Here is a 16,874-nt window from a genome sequence, read left to right on the forward strand (position 1 = left end):
TCAAACCAGAACATCGTAGAAAACTTGAATCAATGAATGAACCGGGATGCGCTCAGTGCCCCTTTCTTGTCGCTCAATGCTAATGTTCGTACAAGCATGCCTGCCCTACGAGCATAACCTTTCGCCCAGCGAAATATGGAGAAGAGAGGTCCAAACTTGCAGTGGGAAGTAGCGCTTAGCGTCCAAAATCACCGCTCAGCGCCTAGAAAATAGAGAGCTTACTAACTTCACAACGCTTGGCGCCCCATAATGGTCACTCAATGCTATACCAAAAGACAACAACTCAAAAACTTAAAGTAAATGAACTCAAAACCTACTTAAATGACCAAATCAGTATTCTTGATACTACAATAGATTCTAAAACATGTTTAAACATTACATTAAATACAAATTTGCTTAATTGACTAGCAATTCAGTTTGTCAAATCATGTTAAACACCACCAAAAGCTCAAATAACAAGTCAACATACCAAATGACCAAAATCCAGTAATTTCAAAAGCTAGACCAATCCTAAATGACCCAAAAGCCGATTCCAAACATCAGGTTCGCTCATAACTCAACTCCTCTAGAATTTCACCTACCAAAACCTCCTATTTTAGACCAAAAAACAACCATCACTCTAACTTTCACTATATTAAGATCCAACAAAAATTTTCAACCAATTACAACACCAAATCCACCAGTTCAAGCATCCAAAACAAGTACATTCAACAAACAATCATAGCAAGGTTCTTTCAATATCAGACAACGCATATTCAAATCAAATTCACACAATTATGTTGCAATACAACAAAATTTCAGTAAGCCCAATCAATTTAATTCAACTTAAACATACCAACTCATATTATCAAAGTATTAATTAAAACTTAAAACAAGGCATTTATCCTCCCTTACCTAACAGACCAAGTCGCTCTAAAAGACCTAAAGCAACTTCAAACGCACAACAAGTCCTATCTACTCTTACGAACCACAAAAACACGATCAAGGTATATTGTTAGAACCACTGGTCAACACAGAGTCTTATAGACTCAAACTTCACAAACAAAACAAAAAGGGCTAGCATGTAACAAAAACGTAATAGGCCTAAAAAGAGGAGAAAAAAACCAACTTACTCTATTTGAGAAACTGATTCGTTAAACTTGAATATCTTATCGCGAGGATCACTCAGACAATCTCTGATATTTAAATAGATTAACAGGGACCGAGAACCCTTAGAGAAGTAAAAAAAATCTAGAAAAATGGTTTCTAAAGAGGTGGTGTGTTTTAAAACAATGAAACACATTCATAATGAAACTATTTATATTAAAACTTTTTAATATTAAAATGATTAAATCTCATTATTTTTAACCCATTACCTTTTCTAAAATATCATTTTTCAGTCTTTACAAATTTGGTTAACCTAATAAATATTCAAAATAATCATATTTATATTTTTAAGACATTTTAAATTTAACTTATTTATGTTTTAAATAGAAGTACTAAAATTTTGATACTAAATGAGAATAAGATGTGAATAATTTTATATAACAAATTATAACATTACTTTTAACTCAATTTTAAAACTATATATTTATATATTATTTATTTTATTGATTTTTAGTTGAGACTTGCAAATCATTTTGAATTCTTAGCATAATAATCCATAAGCAACATAAAAAAACATATAAATTAATAAGTATCATTTAGTCTATTTTTATTAGTTTAATAACTTTTTTTTCCTTTAATATTATAATTATGTTAATTTTATCTTACTATTTTAAATGCAAAACTAACATATGATCCTTATTTATTCACGGTGTATACTAAATAATAATAATAATAATAATAATAATAATTATTATTATTATTATTATTATAACATCTTTATTAATATATTAAACCAACTTTATGACGAAATTAAAGAAATAAGATTGAAAATTTGAAAAAATAAATACATTTACTTGAAGTTATTGTTATTAAATAAGAAAGTGGTAATATTTAGACTTAATTAGTGATTTAATCTTTAAGTTGTTTGGTTTGGTTTATTTTAATTTTCTTATTATTTTTAGGTTTAATTTAGTTTCTAACTTTATAAAAAGATTTTATTTAATTTTTTTGTAAAATTAACATTATTTTCATTCATGTCACGTATCAAATCGTAAAGTTTTTAAATTTAAAAATAAATTATAAATTATTACGTGCCACATATCACATGATAGTCACAATTATAACCTAACACATGTTATGTTTTAAAACAAATTAAAAATTAAAAATTTCACGAATTTATACATGACAAAACACAATGTTAACATTAACGTCACATAAATAATCAAATTAAACTTTTTTGAAACAAATTAAAAATATAAATTGAATTAAAAAATGATAAAAGAACGACAATAAACTAAAATAAAACAAAGACTAAATCATCCCTTAAAGTTAATTTATGATGATGTCTGAGTAAGAGCAGTTGGTGGATCCAAAAGTGGCTATAAATACTCCGCAGGCCACTCCATTTCATTCGCGCCTTCTTTCTTTCTCTGCTTCTCCCGAAACGAAGAGAGAACTGGTCAATAACCACAAGCAAATAAGGGTACAACACCTTCTTCTCCTTCTCTCACTCTCATTCGTTCATCCACCTTCACCTTTTCCCCTTTCACCCATTCACTCCCCTTATTAAATTTACCACTCTCACTTCCTCTCTTCACAACAACCTTTTCTCTCTACACATTCCTCTAACTACACTTTTTACATTTCTACTAACACTACTCTTACTATTCCTTTTTCCTCATTCTCCATACCGGTAATTTTCCATGCTTTTACTATTTCTTCTTCTAATGTGTAGATCTAAATGTGGATCTCAATTTGTTATCTTTTTTTAAACATTCAATTGCATACAACGTGATCTTCCATGAAATTCAACACCTCCTTGGGATTAGTGAATTGAGTTTGTTTACCAATCCAATGCTATTTCATTCCTGGTGGTTGGATGTAATATGAATAATGGAAGTTGAATTTCGCACCTAATCTACACCAAGTAAATGGTCAAGGTTGCGAGTAGTTATGGAAAATTATGGACAAGACCATGTTAATGCATGATTTTAGTCATGTGTATGTGAATGCATCGTGTTGAGTATTTAGTATAGAGATGAGACTCGTGTGAGAGAATATTTTCTGATACGTGGGCGACTGAATTTGGTTTGCAATTTGATAATTTATTTGATTTAGTTTGCAGAACAATGGCATCCCATATTGTTGGATACCCTCGCATGGGTCCCAAGAGAGAGCTGAAGTTTGCTCTAGAGTCATTCTGGGACGGGAAGAGCAGTGCAGAGGATTTGCAGAAGGTGGCTTCTGATCTCAGAGCATCCATCTGGAAACAAATGACTGATGCTGGGATTAAGTACATCCCCAGCAACACTTTCTCATACTATGATCAGGTGCTCGATACCACTGCCATGCTTGGCGCCGTTCCAGCCAGATATGGGTGGACTGGCGGCGAGATTGGGTTTGATACCTTCTTTTCCATGGCCAGAGGAAATGCCTCTGTGCCGGCCATGGAGATGACCAAGTGGTTTGACACCAACTAGTAAGTGGTGGCTCAGGTTTTTGTTGTATTGATTGTAATTTATGATGCAGAGATGGTAATGATTTGTTTACTGATCTCATTTGTGTGACCATTGATCCAGCCACTTTATTGTCCCTGAATTGGGACCTGATATGAATTTTACTTATGCTTCTCACAAGGCCGTGAATGAGTACAAGGAGGCCAAGGCGGTATGCATCTGTAGCCATACTCTGCTTATTTGCAAACTTTAAGTTAGCTAAAAAGAGCTCAGTTAAGTTGAGCAGCATTGGCATAGAAAATTGCGTATTGTTCATTAGGAAAAGTTCTGGGGATATTTGTTGTTCTGTGTGGGGGTCATTATGATGTTTTTGAGTGGCTATTATTCATATCGACATTTTCATTGAATGTTTATTTTCTCTTCCAGCTTGGAGTAGATACAGTTCCAGTCCTCGTCGGCCCTGTAACATACTTGGCGCTCTCCAAACCTGCCAAGGGTGTTGATAAATCCTTTTGTACTCTTTCTCTCCTCCCAAAAATCCTTGCTGTCTATAAGTAAGAATTTAAATTGTGTACATTGCAGTTTTAGAATTTGGGCTTCATGCTTATATTTGTGTTAATTCTCAATCTTGCTTATGACTAAAATCTCAGGGAAGTTGTGTCTGATCTTAAAGCAGCTGGTGCTTCATGGATTCAATTTGATGAACCTATCCTTGTCTTGGACCTTGAGTCTCAAAAGTTGCAAGCAATTTCTACGGCATACGCAGAACTTGAATCTGCTTTATCTGGCTTAAATGTTCTCATTGAGACCTACTTCGCTGACGTTACTGCCGAGGCATACCAGACTCTCACATCTCTTAATGCAGCCACGGCATTTGGATTTGATTTAGTCCGTGGAACTAAGACCCTTGATCTAATCAAGGGTGGATTTCCCAGTGGAAAGTACTTGTTTGCTGGAGTGGTTGATGGAAGAAACATCTGGGCTAATAATCTTGCTACTTCACTGGATACATTGAATAGTCTTGAGGGCATTGTGGGCAAAGGTACTTGTTGCACTTCATGAAAAAAATTGGGAGATTTCTTCTTCTGTTGACGCAGTCACTTGATTCGTTTATATACTAAACTATAATGCAGATAAACTTGTTGTGTCCACCTCCTGCTCACTTCTTCACACGGCTGTTGATCTTGTTAATGAGACCAAGTTGGATAATGAGATCAAATCATGGCTGGCTTTTGCGGCCCAAAAAATTGTTGAAGTAAATGCATTGGCTAAGGCGTTGGCTGGTCAAAAGGATGAGGTAAACTCCGTTCCTTTTATTTTACAATAGCATAGCATTATCACTGACATAAAATTAAGAAATTTGAGGGAAAGTACGTAGTCCCATAATAACAATAGCATGTATGACGAAATTAGCCAACTGTTTTGTTAGCAAGTCAGCAGTGACAGCAAATATACTCATATTCATATATTTTTTTTCCTCTGTTTGACTATATTGTTCACTGAATTACTTTCTTTATCTTCTCATTTTCAGGCCTTTTTCTCTTCTAATGCTTCTGCTCAGGCTTCAAGAAAGTCCTCTCCAAGAGTGACTAATGAGGCCGTTCAGAAGGCTGTGAGTTCTAATTTCTATGGTTTTCTGATCAACTTCGTTGAGCAGGATTTGTTATGAAATTTATTCTCTTGTTATTCATGACATCTTTTATTTTCTTCACAGGCTGCTGCATTGAAGGGTTCTGATCATCGCCGCGCCACAAATGTCAGCACTAGATTGGATGCTCAACAAAAGAAGCTCAACCTTCCAATCCTCCCAACTACCACCATCGGATCCTTCCCTCAGACTGTTGAACTGAGGAAGGTGCGTCGGGAATACAAGGCTGGCAAGTAAGATAGGCAAAGAGTCAATAGATTGGCTTGTTTTCCTTTCCATGTGTCTTTTTCTGACTATTTTGTTTTTCTTGCTTTCAGGATCTCCGAGGAGGAGTATGTTAATGCAATTAAAGAGGAAATCCGCAAAGTTGTTGAACTCCAAGAGCAGCTTGATATTGATGTCCTGGTACACGGGGAGCCTGAGGTCAGCTTTCATCCTCACATAACTAAATATTCAGTCTGGAATAGCAAATAAGAGTGATCCATTACACTCAAACATTTTTTATAGATCTTCATCCACCTCTTTCATTTTGAAGAGCAACATAATCTTGACAAATGGTTAGCCTTTAATTGCAGAGGAATGATATGGTGGAGTACTTTGGTGAGCAGTTATCAGGCTTTGCCTTCACCGTTAACGGGTGGGTGCAATCTTATGGATCTCGTTGTGTGAAGCCACCAATCATCTATGGTGATGTGAGTCGCCCCAAGGCAATGACCGTCTTCTGGTCATACACTGCTCAGAGCATGACCAAACGCCCGATGAAGGGAATGCTAACTGGCCCTGTCACTATTCTCAACTGGTCCTTTGTTCGAAATGATCAGCCTAGGTACAAACTCAAGACCCATTGAAAACAACAATACCGCAATCAGAACTAACCCTGTTCTTATTTCTAACATAGTGTTAATTAAACTATCTACAGGTCTGAGACCACCTACCAGATTGCTTTAGCTATCAAGGACGAAGTAGAAGATCTTGAAAAGGCTGGTATTACTGTTATCCAAATCGATGAGGCTGCTTTGAGAGAGGGCTTACCATTGAGAAAGTCAGAGCAAGCTAACTACTTGGACTGGGCTGTTCATGGTTTCAGAATCACCAATGTTGGTGTGAAGGATACAACTCAGGTACTTCTGGACTACAATCAATGGGTTAGAACGAATTTACTTTTCATCTGGGTTTACACAAAAGACTAATGAACTTGCACACAATGTGTGTATTCTTGACAATTGACAGATTCACACCCACATGTGCTACTCTAACTTCAATGATATCATCCATTCAATCATTGATATGGATGCTGATGTGATCACCATCGAGAACTCTCGCTCTGATGAAAAGCTCTTGTCAGTGTTCCGCGAAGGAGTCAAGTATGGAGCTGGAATTGGCCCTGGAGTGTACGACATTCACTCTCCAAGAATACCACCAACTGAAGAAATTGCTGATAGGATCAACAAGATGCTTGCAGTGCTTGAGCGAAACATTTTATGGGTCAACCCTGACTGTGGTCTCAAGACACGTAAGTACGCCGAGGTGAATCCAGCTCTCACAAACATGGTTGCTGCCACAAAACTCATCCGTAACCAGCTTGCCAAGTGAATGGTGGCACCAAAGTAGAATTTCAGCAATCATCGTGATTCTGCTGGATGCACCGAGAAAAGAACATTTGCTTTTTTGGTTGTTGCAATAACTGAGTGTTGAATATTTAGCGGCTTAGTACACTCTTCCCTGCTTTTCTGTATTCTTGTGGCATTGCCTCTATGTTTATGTTGATATGCAGTTGCAATATTCTATTTTTTTTTCTTCATACATTAATACAATTTTTCCCTTTGTGTAATGCGCTATTGGCCACCTAATATCCACGAAACAGAGTAACAATTTACCAATATTTTTAAAACCGACCAGTCATTAAACCACAAAGAACCTGTTAGAGATTTATTGTTTCAATACCACTAAAAAATAAATAATTTCAATTGAAGTAAAAAATAAATAAATGACCATGTTAACAATTTTTTGATAATTTAAAAAATTATGTATCACTGTTTTATTTTATTTGTCCGTATATTTAAAATGAATCAATCACATGCTACACGCTACACATAAGTAAACAGTTGTAAAAAAAATTTTAAAAAACCTTTTTCCAAAACTAAAAGAAGAAAAGCCAACGTTACAATGTGCATGGCTATGCTGTACAAAATTAAATATGACAATGTATAAAATGGATAAAAAAAAGAGAAGAAGAAATAATTGTTAACAGATATAAGAAGAATGAAAATTGAATTTTGTTGCCATGACTTAATAACAAGTTGGCAACTCTTTCAGAATAATTTTTTTTTTCTAAAATAACTTGTATTACTCAATTATTAGGTCCACACGTATTTTACACGAGTGACATGAATACCTGACTCAGAAAGTTATCATTTCATAACATAAATCTATTTCCTGGATCAAAATTATAAATACAATTTTTTTTCTTTATTTTATTTTATAAATATTTATATGTTTAATTATAAATACAATCTATTTTCTGAGCAATCCATAAAATCCTTAATTCCCAATCTTTAAAAATCCACAAACAAAACATTTTCCTTTTACTAAGTAAAATATTGGATGCTTCCAACGCATGAAGCATTGAAGGTGTCATTTCTTCATCGCCCTGTGATGCATTTTATCAAGAATATATCTTTAAATTTGGTCTAGTGTAGGTTCGGCTATATTCCACATGAGGTAGGGTAAAAAAATTCACCCGACTAAAAAATTCACTTAAAAAAATATCTATGGGATCAAAATGCTATATATACTCTAATTATATATAGATAAAACAACAAATAAATATCAATTAATATTAACTTTATGATACACATACATACATGAAATTTTAAGAATAACGTACATAAAATTTTAAAAGAATTTTGTCTATCTAAATCTTATAAAATTACTTCATAATGTTTATATTTCGAGTGTGAAACTAAATATTAATAAATAGTTCAATGATAAATCAATAGTATGTGAAACAATAGATTAATTGACAACAAATTTTCTTAGAATAAATTTTAATTTATTATTTTGATATCATGTTAAGATATGAATTTTATAAATCTAACTTAACTTTATAAAACTCACTTGTAAGATTTACACTCACTTCTTATTCTGCATAAATTGATGTGAAACTTCTAATATAGAATTATACATAATCAATTTTATCCATTTTTATGTTTGTACCACAAATGTTTTAAATCAAAGGAATTAATATTGTAAATAAACATCATTACTCACATTTCAAATTGATTCATTTTTAAGTTAATTTCATCAAAATTCTTAATGACATTCATGTATAACTCTTGTGTATAGGACGTCTTTACCACAATCAATTATAAATAATAAACCACAAATCATTTGCCTCAATATTTTTACAACCTCAACTCATACAATCCCTCTACTTAGGAGATTTTCATAATCAACCTGACACTTCCACTGCTACCTATCCAAATTATTGAGGTTTTTCATGTTGGTGTTTACCAACAACATCCTCTTAACACAACCATCACTTGAAGATTTTCAACACTTAATATATCCCTGTTATGATATTGATTATCATTGTATATCATCAGTGTATAATAATATACTATCCTAAGGTTGACCTCACATTTTACATTGGTAAGATTAAATTTGAGCTTTTTTAACCCAGAACTCTAATGTTCTTCCAAGAAAGAAACTAAATATCATTCGTAAACTTTTATATTTCAATTATATTATAAATTATACTAAATCTTTAAAATTTCATACTAATCACTAATCTTAAGTAAATAATAGTCTTTAAATACTAATTAACTTATGCTAATATTACTTTAATTAATTTTCACAATTATGAATCGTTGCGATTTTTCCCCTTGTCATAATTGTATAAACTTCTTATAAAAATATCATATTAACTTCTTCCATTAATAAAATATTATTAGTCTTATTTGTTTGAATTACACAATGAAATATCCGGAGTCAGACAAAAAGCAAGAAAGGGTGAATTAATTTCTTTTAATAAAAATTGTGTCTTTCAAAAAAATTATTCTTTTTTATAAGCAAATTAGTTTACTTCAAACAAGAACATCAAAGTTAAAAAAGAGTAGAAATAGAAAAGCTTGCATAAGTGATTTTATTCTGGTTCAGATTAAAAGATTTTATGTTCAATTGTTAATTTATCTAAAAGAGTGATTAACTAATAACTAAAAAATAATCAAAACTTACAAATGTATAAGTAAAATAATGGTTAGAGTTCACCTCTCTAACACATGACTCGCACTTCCTTTTAACACATAAAAGGACAGACAACTTAACCTTATCAAAGCATATGTACACTCACTTAGACACATTAGTGCTTACAAACTCACTCAAAGCATACAAAGTTTCTCACAACAAACACTAAACTTCTTAGAAAGATTAAGTCACTTCAAAAGCCTTCATAGACCCAAGTTTGAAATTAAGTGAGAAGTTTAAGAGTCTTTTTGCAACTATCGCTAATAATTAATTTTTGTAATTAATAATCCATTATTTGGAAACATTTTCAAAAGTAATTTTTTCTCAAATAACCGATTATCTCAAGTAATAATCGATTAAAATAGCTGCTCTCAAGAAGGCATTGAGCAAGTCTTTTGCCATGAAAGACCTGGGTGCAGTGAAGAAGATACTTGGAATGAAAATCTCCAGAGATCGTTCTAAAAGAATGTTATGGGTATCTCAAGAAGATTATATTGAGAAGATTCTCAAAAGGTTCAACATGCACAATGCCAAATCTGCTCGTGTTCCAATTGCTGGACATTTCAAACTTAGCAAGTCGCAATGTCCAAAGAATGAAGAAGAAAATGAAGAAATGAACAAGGTACCCTACTCTTCTGCCGTGGGTAGCCTTATGTATGCAATGGTTTGTACAAGGCCAGATATTGGCTATGCTGTAGGAGTTGTGAGCAGATTCCTGTCAAATCCAGGAAAGGAGCATTGGGAAGCTGTTAAGTGGATATTGAGGTATCTAAGAGGATCTGCCAAAAGAAGCTTGTGTTTTGGCAATGGAAATCTAAAGCTAATCGGATATTCAGACTCAGACATGGCTGGAGATGTCGATTCAAGGAAGTCAACATCAGGTTATCTGATTACTTTTGCAGGGGGAGCTGTTTCTTGGCAGTCAAAACTACAGAAATGTGTGACATTGTCTACTGCTGAAGCAGAGTATGTAGCGGTGACTGAAGCCTCTAAAGAGATGCTATGGATGAAGAATTTCCTAAGTGAATTAGGACATAATCAAGACGATTATGTGGTGAACTGTGATAATCAAAGTACCATCCATCTAACCAAGAACCCCATGTTCCATTCACGCTCGAAGCATATCGACGTGCGGTATCATTGGATACGAGAAGCGCTGGATGAGAAGAAATTGAAGATAGAGAAAATCCATACAGACTTGAATTGGTCTGACATGATGACTAAGTCAGTACCAACCAAGAAGGTTGAAGATTGTTGTCAAGGTGCTGGTGTCGTGGTACCTTCCAACTAAGTCAAGATAAGAAGACGGGATGGAAGCCCCATTTGTTTGTTTTATGGGGGAGTTTTGTTGGAATAAAACAAAGATTGGGACCCATCCACCATACTTTAGGGGTCAATGTTTTTCTCCTCCACCGAAAGTGGGAGAAAATGAGTCCCATTCCTCCTTGTTTCACGGAAATGAAGTGCTCCACTACACCAACCATTTTTGTTTTCTTGCATCTTTCTTCCTTCATAAATTGGAAGCCAAGCAACATGCATATGCAAGAAACAGAGAAGGAGAAGCCACACTGCAGAATTCATCATCCACCGTGAAGAAAAAATTCGGTGAAGAAATAGAGAGTTCTTCTGTGTGAGAGATTTATACAGAGAGAGTCTGTTATTGTGAGTGTGAGTGAAAAGTGAGAATTTTGTATACCATCCGAGAGGGTGGGATTAATTGAGAGATCCTCAGAGAGTGAGAGAAACACTGTAATCCTACTTTCATAGTGGAGATATTTTTCTGGACTAGGTCCCGTGGTTTTTTCCGAGAGGATTTTCCACGTTAAAATTTCCAGTGTTAATTTTCTCTTTTCCTACGCTTTTAATTTTTATGCTTCCGCACAGTGCCCATTTTGGGGTTCACAGAGGAGGGAACAAATACCGTTGTTTCCCAACAATGAGTGTGTGACGGGTTCGAGAAAAAGAAAGGTGAGGATTCCAGGTTGTGGGAGGGAGTTCTGTGAGTAAGATTAGGAGAATACAGGAGGTGGGAGAATTGAATGGAGTTAAATTATGGGTGTTGGGTTAAATGAAGAATGGGTCTGAGGTGTGTTTGTACGTAAATGGAGAAACAGTAGCATGCAGGAAGAGAGATGTTGTAGTGTACGTGAAACCGTGGGAGGGAATATGGGTATTGAGCATGGATATGCCTTAAACTTTGCAGGTGAGTGAGTAATAAATGAGTGAGTGTGTGAGACAAAACTACGTGCCTTTGTAAAGAAGAAAGAGGGAGCAAAGAAGAAAGGAGATATGAGATAGGAGATAAAGGTGTTGTGATGGTAGAGGAGAAAGTAGAAAATAAAAGAACATGAAAGTAGAGAATGGGGGCTAAAAGAGAAATTCTGGACTGGTATTTAACAAAAACAGTGATGCATGAAGCTTGTTCACTAGCTTTTCTTTTCATATGTTTTGTTATACGTGTTAATGAATTATTATTTAATGTAATTTTTTTTATTTAGTATTTAGTTTATAAAATTTTATGTTATATTGTATTTATTTTCTATGTATTAGTTAATAATTTAAGTGTTTTTTTTTACGTAATAGTTAATATTTTGTTATGAAATATTTTTATTTGTTAATTTTTAAAATTTTGATTTAATTTATAAGATGTTTATATTGGGTAATTTTTAATTAAATTTTAAAAGTTTTTATTAATTTTGTAATTGTTATTTTTTAAATTTGAAGATTGTAATGTTTATTGTAGGTCTTATTTCATTATATAAGATGGATAACTACCCATTTCTCGATTCTCAAATAAATTCTGATTTTATGCCGGAATTTTCTTCTTTTCTAAATGAAGTCGGTGAGGGTGATTACACCGATAAGTTTTCCACTAATCAAATCTTCCCATCACGCGTCGATTTAACTGAATGGGTTTGAAAGATTGCATTCAACCTTGGATTTGTTGTCGTGATTATAAGATCTGACACAGCAACTGATGAAGCTGGAAGAAAGGCATTCATTGTGTTAGGCTGTGAAAGGAGTGAGAAGTATAAGAAGTATAAGGCATATGTTCAGCCTAGTTTATCTGGCACAAGAAAATGTGAGTGTCCGTTTAGGTTAATGGGTAAACCTAAAGGACTCGGTTGGGTGTTAAAAGTTATGTGCGACTATACAACCATGAATTAGTAGAGACTTTGGTTGGTCATCCTTTTGCGGGGAGGTTAAATGCTGCTGAACAGTCAATTCTTGTTGACATGACTAAGAGTCAAGTTAAGCCCTCAAATATTCTATTGACTCTTAAAGAACACAATGAAGATAACGTGACAATGATAAAACAAATATATAACGCGAGATACACTTTCTAACGATCTTTGAGAGGGTCAAGAACGAAATGCAGCAGTTGATGTTGTTGTTAGATAGAGACAAATACATCCAGAGAAGTAGATGTTTGGACGATTCAGACGTAGTTAGTGACCTGTTTTGCACACATCCCGATTTAGTGCAGCATCCTGATCACACGCCTCATACCACCCTGAAATGAATATAAAAAAAATTAAATTCACTATGTATGAAAAATTGATATAATACACAATCACACTTAGTTTCATTACATACCAACAATCCAGATTCAGGAGACCGTCTACGACGAACTGAGGGCACAAGATGTCATCCAGAAGGTGTCGCCTCATGCGCGGTGCAAGACTAGGTCGGTCATCATCGTCAGTTGGAGTGATGTACGGGTGGGACACTCGTCTAAACCACAATAGGTATCCATCAACATACACAGAGGGCTCATGAGCCTCAACAACACCACTAATGGCATGCTTTACATACCTCAGCCAATTTAGATCAATCGTAGGAATGTCTGGTATCGGAAGACTCTCAGGCGAACATGGTATGATCTGCTAAAAACCGAATTGACGCAACACACGTTCAGGCAAATGTCGGTGAATCATGTCACCTAGTCGGATCCATCCTGAAAACATACATATGGCCATGAATGGACATGTACGTCTGTGCAAAATGTATGGATGCCAGATGACCACATCATAAGTGAGCCCATCCAGATATGTCCGCCCCTCCGTATGACTCCAACCCTGCCTCGGAGGTATATATCGTGTAGCCCGTGGATCAAGGTCTATGTACCTATCTGAGACTCGCCTCTTTTCCATGCCAGAAAGGTGCTCATATATCCAACTCTACAAAAAACATTACTTAAATTGTTTTATACATTCCTAAAATATATTACAAAAAATTTGTAAAACTAAAAGTACCTGTAGAAGAGTGGAATATCCAGCTATCTGTCTGACACCAGTGAAGCTAGCATCTCCTATCTGCTCATAAGTATGTGCTAGTGTAATTGTTCCCCAGGCATATCTCGCATAGACATTCAAGTCTCGCAACAAAAGGAGGTACGAGACCCAAATCACTGTCTCACTCTTATTAGTAAAAGTTGTGCATCCAAGCAGATGCAACAAGTAGGCCCGAGCAGCGCACTCCCAAACTCCTGCTCAATGCACTCCTGGTAGACCTCGCGGAGCCAGCTTAGCCTAACTTTCAGACCGCGTGACTACTTCAGCTCGGTTGAAGCTTTGGCGCGGTCGACGCCAAACATGTCCATAAGATGAGATCAAGCCTCATCATATTCTAAGTCCTCCACCTCACAAAATTGCCCCATGATAGGTAGGTGGAGCAGGTTGTGAACGTCATCTAATGTGACGCTCATCTCACCTATCGGGAGGTGGAAAGTATTCGTCTCTAGGTGCCACCTCTTTGCAAGGGAAACGATCAATCCATGATCGACATACTCGTATGATAGGTTGACTATGGAAGCCAACCCCGACATAGAGATATAAGGCTCAATAGCCTCATGATACATTATAAAATGTTTTAATTTTTTGCCATGGGACATCACTTTGATCTTCCCTCGATCCTACATAAAAACACAAAATTATATAACAAAAATAAATAAACCATTAATCAACAATTAAATTGTTTTAGGTTTATGACTAACCTGGCCTTGCCATATGGCAAATGCAACATACTGGGTATAATGTGTAAGCAGGGAGGTGTCATGTGGACCTCCTGGAAATTCATCATCTTAAACTTCATCTTCATCTTCATCTTCTTCCTCACTATAGTCATCCTGTTGTTGAACATCCTCTTGCTCAACAAAATCGTCCTCAGCATGTCCTTGCTTTATAAACTCCTCTGCTCCTCATGATCATGCTCATGAATGACGTCCACACGATATTCTTCTACGCGTCTTCTACGAGCAGATGTCGTAGGTCATCTCCTTTCATCATGAGATGAAAATGATGGTTCACCACGAGAAGATGAAGCCTCATCACGATAAGATGATGCACTTCTAGTTCTAACCATTTCTATTAACCAATTATATTATTAACATATTATATTGAACAAAAATAAATAATTATATAATAATAAATATTGAAACAAATAATAAGAAATCAAAAAATTAAAAATTCATAATAAAATCATAAATAAATAAATAAATATTATTAAACAAAAATAAAATATTAAAGAAATAAATAAAATAACAAAAATATTACTTAAATAATATGTACAATAATAAAATTTACAAATAATAATAATTATTTAATTGAATAAATTATTTAATAAAAAATCTAAATTCAAAAACAAAAACAAAAAAATATTGAATAAAAACAATTTCAAACAAATTTAACAAAAAAAAATATTCAAAATTTATTCCGAAAATATATTACGTTTCATTTAACATTTAAACCTAACAAAAAAAATTCAAATTTTACAAACAAAACAAAAAATTCTTAAAATAAAATATACTAACTTAATAACCACATAACACATTCCAGGACCGAAACCGTACAACCCTAAATCGAAAAATATAGTCGCAAATCGAACTGTGGTTGGCCTTAGCCGCAGTTCGAACTGCAGAAAACTCAGATCCGCACTTCCAAATGCGCCGACGGCCATGCACCTCCAAAATCTAACCGCAGATTCACCTACGATTACTGTCTCACGCATATCCAACTACGACTCAACCAAATCCACACTTCTAAGTGCGGCGGCCATTAACCGCAATTCCATGTGCGGTTTGGCCTGCAACTCCTCCGCCCAAATCAAAGCATATATAAAACATGCAGATCAACCAAGCACAAACATCCTATCATTTTTCCCCACCCGCATATACTAAAGAACAACCACAAATCAAAATAAAATAACTAACCTGGATGTTGATGTACGAGAAGAAGACACCCTGCAACCATGAGACCAACACAAGTGAAGAAACAACCAACACGAGTGAAGAAATGAGGGACGAGAGCTAACTACGACACCAACACAAAAAACAGTGAGCAAAAAACTGAACAGGGGAAGGAAGACCACTCAACACGTTCAAAAAATTGTGAAAAAGGAGGGAGGATGACATAACCGTAGAGAGGAGAAAGAAGAAAGACTCAAGGGTAGGGTTTCACATGAGATGCGGCAGAGAGGAGAAAGAAGCAGGGGTGTAGGGTTTAAAGTGAGATGTGGCTAAGGAAAACTTTCAATTTTATGAGTGGATGAGTCAACATTTTTAGAAAATCAAAATATGCTCATTGACATAACAAAAGTAGAGTTAGGGGTACAGTTGGAATTAAAACAAAATTAGGAGATGCAAGATGAACTTGGTGAGGTGTAGGGAGAATCACTCCATATAATTTCCAACCTTTTATTAATTTTTTTTTACTTTTCTTTTCTTTCAATCTAACTTAGCAATGCAATAATTATTAAGCCATCTGTATCTTTCCTTAACTTCAATTCTTTCACCCACTTTAATATTATAACTAATTTTAAAATAGAGTAGTTTATTAATATTTTAAAATAGAGTAGTTTAAATCTAATTCACTAAGAATCTGACACACCTAGGTTCAATTCGTGCTCACTAATTTACCTAATTTTTTAATAAATATTTTTTGTTTGGTTAGTCATTTTACAAAATATTGAAATGAAAGCTACAAAGAAATGATTTTTGTATGAAATAATTAGACAATATGAAAAATTCATAAATCTATATTTAGTAACTCAATTTTTATGCGGAAACAAATTTGAATCACTATGAAATTATTAACATTTTCTTTGAAAAAATTTTGTGTGAATGAAATCTTATGTTTGATTGAGCATAAATATAATTTAAGGCCTTTTTCTTTTATTTGATTTGAATTTGAAATTTTTTTTATTTTTTTATAACAAAAGAAATTATAATTAAGTGAGATAGTAAGTCAATATGTTTAACTATCAACCCGTGGTGAACTGAACTCAGTTCAAATTTTTTCATTTTGCTAATAAATAAGTTGGGTTGAGTTGACTCATGAAGTTGTCAATCTATAATCAGTTGAGCCAAGTCTAAATAGTTCGTTTTGACAACTTAATTATTACCAGTAAATTTAACACTAATGTTTCTATTTCAATTTGAA

At 34.3% G+C, this 16,874-nt stretch overlaps 2 protein-coding genes across 5 annotated transcripts; one reads left to right on the plus strand and one right to left on the minus strand.

Moving 5' to 3' along the window:
- The first annotated feature begins 2,499 nt into the window (after nt 1–2,499).
- On the plus strand, nt 2,500–6,991 carry LOC108346056 (5-methyltetrahydropteroyltriglutamate--homocysteine methyltransferase). 4 transcript variants are annotated; one of them, XM_017584995.2, is made up of 12 exons: nt 2,500–2,569; nt 3,212–3,565; nt 3,666–3,753; nt 3,969–4,096; nt 4,193–4,584; nt 4,676–4,839; nt 5,074–5,154; nt 5,257–5,423; nt 5,508–5,613; nt 5,766–6,016; nt 6,110–6,311; nt 6,421–6,991. In XM_017584995.2, exons 2-12 carry the CDS (start codon nt 3,216–3,218, stop codon nt 6,781–6,783), a joined length of 2,292 nt encoding a protein of 763 aa, XP_017440484.1. In that variant the 5' UTR covers nt 2,500–2,569; nt 3,212–3,215; the 3' UTR covers nt 6,784–6,991. The 4 variants fall into 4 exon arrangements, with proteins under 4 accessions (XP_017440484.1, XP_017440480.1, XP_017440481.1 ...); XM_017584991.2 differs by having other exon boundaries at nt 2,506–2,779; nt 3,205–3,565; XM_017584992.2 differs by having other exon boundaries at nt 2,506–2,779.
- A 5,893-nt stretch (nt 6,992–12,884) lies between these two features.
- LOC108344480 (uncharacterized) lies at nt 12,885–14,799 on the minus strand. The gene is made up of 7 exons (XM_017582915.1): nt 14,745–14,799; nt 14,432–14,502; nt 14,078–14,350; nt 13,692–13,751; nt 13,461–13,616; nt 13,037–13,319; nt 12,885–12,949 (listed from the first exon to the last, which is right to left on the minus strand). Exons 1-7 carry the CDS (start codon nt 14,797–14,799, stop codon nt 12,885–12,887), a joined length of 963 nt encoding a protein of 320 aa, XP_017438404.1.
- Between the last annotated feature and the right edge of the window lie 2,075 nt (nt 14,800–16,874).

This window comes from Vigna angularis, chromosome 8 (assembly GCF_016808095.1).
Source record: "Vigna angularis cultivar LongXiaoDou No.4 chromosome 8, ASM1680809v1, whole genome shotgun sequence".
NCBI lineage: Eukaryota > Viridiplantae > Streptophyta > Magnoliopsida > Fabales > Fabaceae > Vigna > Vigna angularis.

What these genes read in the sequence shown, in the direction of transcription:
- LOC108346056 (XM_017584995.2), top strand. Translation starts at nt 3,216, where the DNA reads ATGGCATCCCATATTGTTGGATACCCTCGCATGGGTCCCAAGAGAGAG. An exon ending in ATGAGGCCGTTCAGAAGGCT is followed by an intron (nt 5,155 to 5,256) that starts GTGAGTTCTAAT and finishes TTTTCTTCACAG; the next exon opens with GCTGCTGCATTGAAGGGTTC. An exon ending in GTGTGAAGGATACAACTCAG is followed by an intron (nt 6,312 to 6,420) that starts GTACTTCTGGAC and finishes GACAATTGACAG; the next exon opens with ATTCACACCCACATGTGCTA.
- LOC108344480 (XM_017582915.1), bottom strand. Translation starts at nt 14,799, where the DNA reads ATGGTTAGAACTAGAAGTGCATCATCTTATCGTGATGAGGCTTCATCT. An exon ending in GATATTCCACTCTTCTACAG is followed by an intron (nt 13,617 to 13,691) that starts GTACTTTTAGTT and finishes TGTTTTTTGTAG; the next exon opens with AGTTGGATATATGAGCACCT. An exon ending in ATGGGCTCACTTATGATGTG is followed by an intron (nt 13,320 to 13,460) that starts GTCATCTGGCAT and finishes GGTTTTTAGCAG; the next exon opens with ATCATACCATGTTCGCCTGA.